At 32.2% G+C, this 12,045-nt stretch overlaps 1 protein-coding gene across 9 annotated transcripts; it reads left to right on the forward strand.

Moving 5' to 3' along the window:
- Nucleotides 1-1,280: 1,280 nt before the first annotated feature.
- On the forward strand, nt 1,281-9,192 carry LOC123710993. 9 transcript variants are annotated; one of them, XM_045663362.1, is made up of 6 exons: nt 1,281-1,318; nt 1,996-2,290; nt 4,642-4,695; nt 5,383-5,497; nt 7,931-8,113; nt 8,366-9,192. In XM_045663362.1, the coding sequence occupies exons 2-6, from the start codon at nt 2,066-2,068 to the stop codon at nt 8,740-8,742; spliced, it is 954 nt and encodes a 317-aa protein (XP_045519318.1). In that variant the 5' UTR covers nt 1,281-1,318; nt 1,996-2,065; the 3' UTR covers nt 8,743-9,192. The 9 variants fall into 9 exon arrangements, with proteins under 9 accessions (XP_045519318.1, XP_045519314.1, XP_045519315.1 ...); XM_045663358.1 differs by having other exon boundaries at nt 1,289-1,459; nt 1,871-2,290; XM_045663359.1 differs by having other exon boundaries at nt 1,289-1,459; nt 1,981-2,290.
- The last annotated feature ends 2,853 nt before the right edge of the window (nt 9,193-12,045 follow it).

Here is a 12,045-nt window from a genome sequence, read left to right on the forward strand (position 1 = left end):
TTGAAAGTTAATAACTGTCAAAATGTTGTTCTTTCGTATAGCGTAAATTCAGTTAGGACAAACAGTTTAATAAATTAGACGCAGACGACAGTTACGTATTGTATATACTTAAAATATTTATTTACTTCGTAATCTTAAAGCTGTATATAACAATAACAATTATTTAAAAGATGTAGCCAAAGATGGAATACATAATACGTATGTACAAAACTTCTAACATTAACTCAAGGAAAAAAACAATAAAATATATTAAATACATCTAACTAAGTCATACCAAATTCGGCTGTGTTGTGTGATGGTGTGGAGGGTGTGTATATGGAGTGCACTTATGATGCAAGCTCAAGACAGCAATGCAATGACCAAGACGCTCTGGATACTACGGATTGAAGAAAATATTCTAGAATTCTTTTAAGCAATCCAGTTAAATTTCAGTTAGGTACGTAATAGTTGATGCAATAGATATTCCTTAACACTTACATATATGAAACATTGCTTTGGTCGAGTGCATCTGATGGCCTTAAATGTAATGTAGGGCAGGAAGCGAAAATATTATAAACAATTATTATCTTTAATCTTTATATTTAACGTTCAACGATGCTATAACTTTTTCCATTCGGTTGTGATACTATAATCTATAAACCAATTCCAATAAGTGGAACATATTGGTTGTTTCGTTGATCGATACTAAGTATTTCAGCGAATGTGTAAATATGAGGAGGCTGAACAGTTGGTGTTTCGATGGCGAAACAGCGAAACGGGCGGGCGGAGTTGTGGAGTACAAATTTAGACTCTGGCAACTGATCGTAGGCTAGGGCGTATATAATAACGTTTTTTATGGGATAGTCCTGCATTAATATCAACTGCTGTCAAAAGAGCCGAATGAATATTCGTACGGAAATTATATATCTATTGTTTTTTTACACAAAAATATGTTTGGAAAGATTAATTGCTGCGTCGGTTTATAATTCTCCAATCGTTTGGTTGATGTTTTACCGAAACAAAAAAATATTATTTTAATGGCATCAAAATGTCTATAAATGTTATTTGAAATCACAGAAGAGTTTTATTGAGTAACATTGTACGGTTCCTTAGCGGCTGGAATAACTTCATTAGCGTGTTTCAGAGTATGCTTCATCGCAGTCTTTTTTAAGATTTTAGGTGTCGCTGTAATATGTATAAACACAAAAACTGTCTGGAAAACCCATTAAGCCCTGGTCACCCTACACCACACGAAGCTTTTCTGCGCATTATGCAATGCGGTGAGACTTATTTTAGTTAGTCAGAAAACTCCTCGCGTCAAACACACATCGTTTTAAATGTACAGTGTTTTTGTTGTGTCTTGTGATTGTGTCGCGTGGGCTTTGGCCTTACCATCTGAAGAATTTCACTTTCCTTGATTTGCCATGACATTACAAATATATTTTTAATTAATTACGTTACATGGCTATAAAATTTTAAGGTTGATAAAACTTTTTAATATTTTCTATAGCTATCTATATTCTCCAGTTGTCCCATTATTCATGTTATAAAGTAATACGTATATTTTCACTGAACATTAATTAATGTTATTACTATAATATCCGGCTTATTGATTTTAAAGATTAACTTCTAGTTTTTATTTGCAAATTAAATTTATACTTTTGCAACAATTTGATCTGGAATATTGTTAAAACGTCAATAAAAAATGCTATTACAGTGTTTCTCGTCTTCGTAAACAGAATATGAAATAATTCGCCTGGCAACGGTTTTTGTGCTATTTCTGTTTAAAATAGTACACGATATTTTACACCTTATTTACCTGACATTACAGATCATCTTGCTTTGCAAACTTTTAGCTTGAAAATTTTAAGTAGCTTCATTCTTTTGAAAGTAAAACCATCTCTATTCCAATTAAAAAGAATTCACTTTTCATATGACATTAAAATTTTTGGCTCATACATGAAAATTTTGTCATGCCTATGTGTCTTACATTGACGTCAGTTGGTAACATTGTAGTGTCAAAGCGAAGTCATTAATAGTGAGAAAAACAAAAGTGTTTATAATATAGACATTGAAAACAGCTAAGATGATGACAATTAGTGAGAGTCAATTTTCCTCCAATAAAATGTCAAGTATCCACAAAATCAACGATCGAGTGGTCCACAAGGACGCTTTCGACGATGTCAAAAGCTCCTCCAGTGTCAACAGCACCCTCATTACGAAGCGTGGCTTCAAGCCATCGGATATGTTTGATCCTCAAAAGAAGGAATTCCTTACCAACCTCAGTTATAAGTTGTTCCCTGTAAGTTGGGTAAGTTCATTTATTTCAATTAGTGCTAAGCTTCTAACAGGGTGTGGCGCAAGGAGGCACATTAGGCTCTTAACATGTATGTAAATTGCCAAAATATATTTTAACTTAAGTATAATACTAAGCATATTTTAAACTAAGTACGCTTATGAGTAATATTATAGTATGTAATTATAGATAAGCTAAATAAAGAAACACTACTAACTTCAAAAGCATAACTTTAGATGACCTAAGATGTCATGAAATAACTACAATAAAATACGCGGAAGACATAATATATTGTAAAAAAATTACATCAAACGTTCGGTCGTTACTATTGGTCATATAAAACTATTAATTATAACGATTGCAACTGCTCCTGGCGTATCTCCAGATGTAGTTAAAATAGAAGAACCTTGAAGCCATAGACAATAGTTTACAGTTCATACTTTATAGGTTATAGTAGGCGGATGTGATATAGTGGTAATTAATTACATATTCTCTTTGATGTCAAAAGGAGATTTTGAATGTAAAATGGTGTTTCTGTACTTAGTCTGTACACTACAAAATCTAATATATCAGTAGATAAAAACGTATGTTTTTTAAATTTATAAACATGATTGAATTAATATTTAATGGAACTTCAACAAGACTTCTGACCGGTTAACGTAGTTTTATCTTTTTAACGAATGTCATCACAAGAGCTGATAGAAAACTAGATCCTAATTTTTCCAAGATTACTAGGATTTACAGGCAGAACCTTCAGTAATGAGTAATAAAATAATATTCATAAGTATAGTGGCGGAGTTATTAATAGAAAATTTCAAAGTTTTCTTATCATCTTCGTACTTTTAAGATTACTTTAGGATGAATAATTAAAAATAGATGTCTGATTAATTATTGTAAACCTTGGCACTGTATCAAGACCCTACAGGTGTAGGTCATGTCACTCACCTCTTTTAGTCTACAAAGATTCTAGACTGGTTTAGAAAATCAACAAACTCTACTATAAGTTAAATATAAAATAGCTAGAACATGACATCATCAATTGCCGTTAAACATGAATAAAAGAAATATTTATGATGTTTTATATTCACGTTATTTTGTAGCGTACAAAACCCTAATCACCTTTTATTAAAAAAAATTATACCCAGAATTGGTTATTCCATGTTATATACATATATTTGAACTTATCTCTGTGAAGAAACTCTAGGTGAACATTATGAATACAATTATATTAGAAAATTTATCTTTAAACCAATTTTGAATATATTTTTAGTTTAGTTAATAATCGCTATTAAATTAATTATTTTAAGTATCAAAATGTCGAGTAAAGAGCACCTGTTTTATTTACATAGCGCTTGATGAGGCTGTGATCTGAATTTTAATCTGCCGGACATCGAACCCGAGTAACTGACGCCAACACGGTTAAAAATAATCTTTTTAAAGTTCAAATTCAATGACCCCGGTTTTCAAGTACGAACCAAAACAATTGTGAACTTTTACTACTCATTGTTTGAAGAGTTTTCGAATATTGCGTATAATAATAATAATGAGGATAATTTAATTTAAGGTTTTTGCAAGAGCAAACATTCTAAATCAGTTTAAAATAACTAATACACATAATTACAAGTAAATTGTGGATATGTTTTTAAAAGTATCCTTCCTAAATCTTTATAAAAATATTCCAGAAATTCTTTAATAATATATATTTAATAGAATAATTTTTAAACTTGTCAGGAAATGTGTTGAGATTTCACTCATTGATCATTCAACGCTCGATTCGTCCCCATTTCAAAACAAAAAGACACAGTTTGCTCCAAAACATCGTGTCTGTTGGGTTTGGGCCAAAAACTAGTTATTTATTATATATGTGGATGGATCTGTTTTGGAATCGTATTGTTAAAAATGTAACAGTTGCATTCTTGCAAATATATCTGAAAAACAAACATATAAAATATCGGAAATGTTTTTATAAATCGTGAATACTATCAAAATAATGGTAATAGAAACATCTAGACTACAGTTTGAATTAGGTTGGAGAAGCTAAGAAATGGTTGCGTTATCAACTTCAATGACAATTTCGTTGTGGGTTAGACATTATTTAATTCAGCAATCCAAATATTAAAATGATATGTTGGATAATCAGGCAAAAAATTAAAAAAAACTAGAGAAAAAAATTCAGTTGTATAATAATAGAAATATAGTTATTGAAGCTCAGTTTCTGTTTGGGTATACTCTTTTGTAACACTATATTACGGACTAAAATTTGTCACTCTACGACTAATTAATTTAGAGTTCGATAATAGCGCGAACTAGTGAACTGTCCATTCTATAACAATCTCCTGAATTAAAATAATTATTTGAATATACAGAATGACGTCGAAGTGACCCAGGATCCCTCAATACAGCTTCCAGAAGAGCCGCTTGTAAGACAAATAATGTTAAAATCATTTTGTAAATATTCACGGGAGAGTGTCAATAATAATGCGCTATAACTAGAGACGTAAACTTTACGAACACTTTTTCACATTTCAGACTTAGTGTTATGTAATAGTGTTAATAATTGCATGAAATATTGCCTTTTCATTTAAAGGAAAATATATCTCGATAGAAGCTGTGACGTTTTCTAATGCCAAACAGACTGTGCCCCAGATTTACGGCTCAATTTCTTTCAAATGCATGTTATGTATATATTTGAATTAGGTTATATGTTATATACATATGTTTTAGCAAACTAACGACACCTAAATATTTTTTTTTATTATCGAGGTATTTTATACTTATAGATTTTTATTAAAAAACCTACCATAAGGATTGAAAAACTATTACCTTGTTTGATTTTCTGACAATTTCGAAAGAATCCTATTAAAATCGGATTTTGTTTTAATGTTGATAAATGTCTAAAGTCAGTTTGAAAATGCAACTTGCATGTCCTATACAGATACATTATCATTACATTTATACATAAATCATAACACAATTATATTTTTAAATTTTTAATTAGAACGTATTGATACATATCCAAGTCATTAAAATTGTAGTTTGTTACTTGTAAAAAAAACCTCAATATTCACAATCAAAAAAAAAGTACACATATCTTATACAAATTCCAGGACGACTTAGACAACAGACCAGTCATCGTGGGAGACAAGGAAGTCGATCTGAACAAGATCTTCACTCCAGCGGCTGATGCTGAGGAGCATGTCATTAAGAAAGACCGCAAATTCGGTTAGTAATATTTTAATATTATACGCGAGAACATTTAAACAAAAAGTCTGTAAAATCGGTTTGTGGGCGATAGTTTAACGTAACAACGTCATAACAAAACATTTCTGAAATGATTGCATACTTTTATGAATGAAATGAAATAATTTATATTGAATTATCACTATTCTGGATACCAAGAAAGAGTGAGTTCTCGGACGCATAGGCCAATCGAGTAGAGAGAGATAGATGCGGCGCAAACGTACAATGAGCGTAACGGGACAATGGGTCATGATTTTTCGTGCGTACAGCCGGCGTTCATCGATTTATTACACGTCACTTCAAAACCTTAATGGATATAAACTAAATTTGTCAACTTGTCAAGTTCGAGGCTGAAAAGCACTCCAAACGTCAATTTAAGTAGATAATGTTAAAGTATTTAATTAAATATGACATTTTATTTGCATTTCCATTTAATTAAGACTGACTTAAGTACTTTATAAAGTGCTGATTCTGTCACATCGTACCTAACGACCTCTTTTACCTGTATACAACGTAGCTAGCAATAATTTCGGTATTTTTGGCAGGATCAGTATAATTAAAACAATCAAGCCTAAACCCTTTTGTGATTATTAAAAACGATACCAAAAGAAAGGGTTTTTATCATCTATACTTGCGATCTATTCAAATAAATCGTAACTTATATACAGTTAATAAAAAGAACCTAAAATGGTACTACCTTTTCACGTCTGAACGTCACATTTATGTATTTGTTTCATTTGTCAATGTAATAGTCAAGTATCAGCCTCCTGTGCCTGACATATGCCGACTTTTTGGATCTAAGGCACGTAGGTTTCCTCGCGATGTTTTCCTTCACAGTTCGAACGAATATTAAATGCGAATATTGACAGGTGCACGCTGAAATCACTTGACCAACACTGCTGAATAGAGTTATACTTAAATAAGTAATCATAATGTTGACTTTATTACAAAAGCATTATTTAATATTAAATAAAGAGTAATTTAATATGTTTAACGACTCAAGCTTTCCTTTTTGACACTGCAAGTTTCATAATCCAAATTGATCTCGAACAAACAGACTACATGGCAGACGTGTTTGAGTGGTCATGTTTGAAGTGGCTCACGTGGATCAGGCAATGACGTCATTTCCGTTTTGTCAATGTAATGATAATGTAAAATCCGCATTTAATCTTTAAGTAATATGATACACTAAGCAACGGCTTGTTATAAGTTTCTATACTGCTTGGCTTAATTTACAGTCGCAGATACAAACACTTTAATGTAAAAATGGATTTAATATTCTGGTTGTGTTACCATGGTAAAAAAAATTTTTTTTTTCATATAACAATATTCCACCGTGTCACCCATCGTTCCACAACTGAGCGTTTTTGAATGCAATTATTGCCGCGAACCACCATTTTGTGGAACCAGCTGCCCTCTGAAGTATTTCCGACTTAGGGTTCTTCAAGAAAAGGCTGGCAACGCACTCGCAAACCCTCTGGCATTGAAAGTGTCCTTGTATCTAACTGAGCATCAGATGAGTCTCCGGCACGTTTGCCCTTTGTTCCATTAAAAAATCAAGCTCTGCACTATAGTCAACATTTTCTAATGAGGCATACGAAGTACATATTTTTTTGTCAATAATGAAAGACGTTCCTAAAGTACATAAACTATGATCCATTGAATAAAACTCAGTATTTTATAAGAAAATCATGAAATTATCAGAACGAATATAATAGCTAGTTCTGAATACACATTATGTTTTGTACATTTGGCAAAGCGCCATTCTAATGTTGTATACTTAGAAACGTTCCTAACTTCTAACCTTTTACGATTGTATGATTTAAATCAATACACACATCCAGCCTACCATAGAAATCTTAACAGCGATATAATAAAGAACTAATTAACAAATATTACATGTTTATTTTAATAATAAATGGACTAATCAAAGTCTAAAATAATTATTCAATTCGAACCGGCAGTTCGTGCGATAAGCTCGTTCGACGGAACAAAACATTTCTTAGCTGTTACGTATGCATAGGACAAAGTTTAAAAATTGTTTTGTTATAACTCAGAGCTGCTGATATTGCGTACACGCAAAACGTGGTCATTGCCGTATTATCTTATCAACTTCTTATCAAACTAGGACCAAGTTCACTGCTGACTCCACTTTTTATATTATTGAGGTCATGTTAATAATTAATCAAGATTTATTGTGTTTAACAAGGTCTTAATTGTAATTATAGGTAGGTTAATAGATGTAGGAAGCTTTATTCTTACGAACAATATTTCCTGTGTGTCTGAAAAAAATTAATCATTGCAAGTATAGCTTAGGGTAAGAAAATCTCATGAAACGAAATATGCGCAAGCATCTATTGATCTATTACAAACCTTATTTGATATTATAATGCTTTTTTACCCTCATAATTCCAGAAAAAACCTTCGCATCATCAGCGTTCTACGTGCCGGGTGTTCATCCGACAGTAAGGGAACAGATGGACCTCGCGAGAGCCATCTCCAAGTCTTTATCTGATTCCAGTAACCAAATGTCCAAGGGACAGAGCATGTATGTCAATCGGAAGAAGCGCTCTGTCAAATGGGTTCATGAGGGACGAGGTAATGGCATACATTTATATAGTACACGTGATTTGCATTCTGGACCACTTAAAAAAATATTAAAGATCTTAAAATCAGTTTATATTTTATTCAAACAAATTAATATACTAAATTTTTTTTTATATAGGCCTGTCATCTTATGTTAATGTTATCCTTGTTTAATCTTAATATGTCATGGACGGAAGAAACAATGTAATAATAATAATAATTATTATTTACTATTTTTCTAACATATTCTATTATCAATTTCAGGAAGAAACACATCAAATACTTCGCAAACACCAACACCGGTCGCCAACCATGACACGCCGTACCGCCCGCCATCTAGTTTGCGTAACCAAAAAACTTATCCGAAATCAGCGCTAAAACATACTTCAAATATACCAAAAATGGAACCTTTTCCAGTTACATCGCCTATTATTAAACACGAAAATGTAGAAATTCCAGTACAAATGGCACCCACAAAGTTGAATGATGTCTACGCTTCACCAAAAAGCCCGCGTTCACCGCTTGTCAGCGGGCCCAATTTCAATGTGGCGCCAAGAGGTTGGGGGGAAATGCAAAATTACTACAGACCTGTATCGCTAGATGGAGTTGGACAGACTACGCGCGGTTACACAGATTATTAAGGTCAATTGTTAATGTTCAATTTAATAATTAAATGAAATTATTTTAACAAATTTGAACCATAGAGAATGGAAGAAATTGTTATGCGAAGAAAAGCGGAAAAAGCTGTTGTAATTGACACAGAGTTTCTCATTTTATTATACGTTGCGCGGCATTTGAAATAACCTTATCTAGTTCTGATTCTGACCTACGATGCATCAAATAATCTTTATCGTTAAGTTATTATTGTAAGATGTTTTAAAATGATTATTGTTATTTTTCAATGTTAGATTTAGTTTAAAGTTTATTTGTGTAAAATAAACCTCAAATAAAAACTCAGATTAATGTTCCTTAATAGGAACGTACCTTAATACGGTCATATCTTAAATTGTAACTGTTGAAAATATATCACATAGTATTTTTGTAATGCAAAGAAGTATTTATATTTGTTTAAATATACACTTTAAATCTTATATAAAGTATTTTATGACTGTTATACCTAAAAACTAATGGTCTATTAATATGAAAATATAAAAAATATGAAATTATACGAAAATTAATTAATGTTAAAACTAGTCAAGACAATTATTTATTACATTGTGTTGTGTATTGTGAAGTTTCGTTAAGAACCAAAAATTACGTTAATATATTTAAGAAATAAGTAAATACTGTATTATTAAGGTATTCAATAAAATTTAATATCAAACATCTTTGTTTAATTAATTCGATTTTACACAAACAGAAATTAATTTAATTTTGTTTTATTATTTTCTTAAGATGATATTTTTTTCTCATAGACCAAAAAATTAAAAAAGTTGATTGCCTTATGGATTTTCATTCTACAGACACAATTAATTTCGCGTACGGTTAAGAAACATCGTTAGAATTCCGACAAATCTTTAGGTGATTTTCAGAGTCTTGGCACTAGCTATGAGTCAACATTTTACGGTATGTGTTAGGTTACTAACCTACTTGCCTATAAGGAATGACCAATGAAACAGACAGAGAAATTGGTCTGCCCCTTATCCCACTAGGGGATTACGGGGCGTATGCAGTACGTAACTGAACTAAACTTTTGTAAGAAAGATTAAACAAAACAAAGTGCTGCAAAAATTTACACCCTATATGTGTCCTACAGTTATCTAGAAACTCGATACAAGACTTTCTATTCTTAATTAACTAAGACCTATTTCCTGACTTTTGTCTAAATTACTTGTTAGACATTTAAGTTAATTATTAGAAAGTTATTAATGTTTTTGATATGAAAAGGTAGACCACCTTTTGTCGACTACGAAATGAAGAGATAATTTAGATCCACTACGTAACAGAGAACTAAACATTAGAGCAGTGTTGGCCTAGTAGCGTGTAGATTTTCCTAAGGTTGACCGTTCGAATCTTGGGTGTGCATCAATGGAACTTTTGTCAATTACTACTACGGTGAAAGGAAATCGGAGTGTCTTGAGTCCAAAATTCACAGACATATGTCAGGCAGATGATCAAATACTTGTGTAGGATTTTTTAGATTTTTGAATAAATATTTTTTCTTTTATTATAAATGGACACTCTCAAATCTAGAAAACTCGAGAGTGCGTTACCGACCTGTTAAGAATTGGTATGATCTTTTCTTAAAAGATCATTGCCGGAATGGCTCGGTTGACGCCTGATTTGTGCGTGAAACAATTATTGTATAAAATCTCCAAAACTATTATAAGAATTACTACGCTTAGTAGACTAGATGCTAGAAATTGTAGAATTATATCACCAAGCACGAGTTTATCTCTTAAGAAAACACTTTTTAAACGGATTGAAGCTATGTATTATTATTATAAACTTATAATTATTTACATAATTTTGTTTCCGACGATTATTACATTATATAAATAATTATTTAATTAAGTTAATTATTAGCTTCAATCCGTTTAAAAAGTGTTTTCTTAATGTGTAAAAGCCACGTTAACAAAAGACAATACTATGAGTTTATCTCTTCCAACTTGTCCTTGATAAATGGCCCTTTACCATTAGCACATATGTAGAATCTAATACTTTTTACATCCTTAAACTCTTTAGCTATAGGTTACGCTCTTCCGAAAAACTATATCCTTGAAATCCTATAACATAACTCTTCCTTTCTTAGCGAATAGTTTAAGATCTACAGTTAGGCCATGGAATTCACTTCCGGTCTCTCTTAGCTCCTTTTCTATCTTCCTTTAAATCTCTACGGTACAAGCAATAAATGTCTACATCGCATCCCCAACTTTCGTACTAACTGTGTGTGTCTATATATCTTTTACTTGCTTTGTTTTGTTCCATTTGTTGTCTGTCTTATGTAATATTGCACTTCTTGCGCTTGCCACATCTAATTATTTCTTCTTTCTCACATTGGTTGCCTGGAAGAGATCGCTGGAAAGTGAAAAGGCCACCAGTTGTCCTCCTTTTCAATTTAATTATTTCCATTGTATATTTATGTATGCTACGAAGTGTTAATAAATAAATACGTTTTAATTACAATACCAGTTCCTCCTTCAGATATTACGGGATGTGATAAGCTATGTGCTCCTTAAGATGTGACCAAGTGACCGCTTAGACCGTTGAGCTCGTACTCCAATTAGGGATAACTTCACTGTACGATACGGAATAATATCTTTGATGCCGCTCACTCGCTCATTTGTTTTATGCAAGGTAAATAAACTGCAGTGCTTACAATGTATGCCCAACTATTAATAAGAAATCAAGGATCAATAAATATCGCATGCATTGATTGCGTTATGCAACTGCTTTTATTATACGATTGTTAATTCGCAAGCATCGAAGTCCGTCGGTCCAAAACTATGCGTTTCTCAAGGCAGTTTTTGCCGCGCAACTCCACTATGTGGAATCAGCTACCCACTAAGGTATTTCCTAACCAATTCGACTCAGGGGGACCCTCAAGAAAAGCCTACCAATTTTTAAAAGGCAACCCACACATGAGGCATTGAATGTCGATTGGCGGTACCACTTAACATCAGATGAACCTCCTACCCGTTTGACCTTGTTCTATAAAAACGCATAATGGGTAAAGAAAAATATGAAACGCATATTCCATTAGAAAACTTAATATTACGTCGTCTAATATCTTTCATCATCATCGACGTATGTCTTTCCAAAGACAGTACATATCTCTCAGTTGTGCCGCGTTTAAGGCTGTTTCTGTGCACAACACTATGTGGAACCAGTTATCCATTGAAGTATTTTTGAACCAAATAAAAATAGGGTCTTTCAAGATAAGAGTGTATCAATCTTTAAAAGGCCGGCAAGGAACGGCAAAGCCTTAAAACGACTTATTTATA

The sequence above is a fragment of the Pieris brassicae genome, chromosome 6, assembly GCF_905147105.1.
Source record: "Pieris brassicae chromosome 6, ilPieBrab1.1, whole genome shotgun sequence".
Taxonomy (NCBI): Eukaryota; Metazoa; Arthropoda; class Insecta; order Lepidoptera; family Pieridae; genus Pieris; species Pieris brassicae.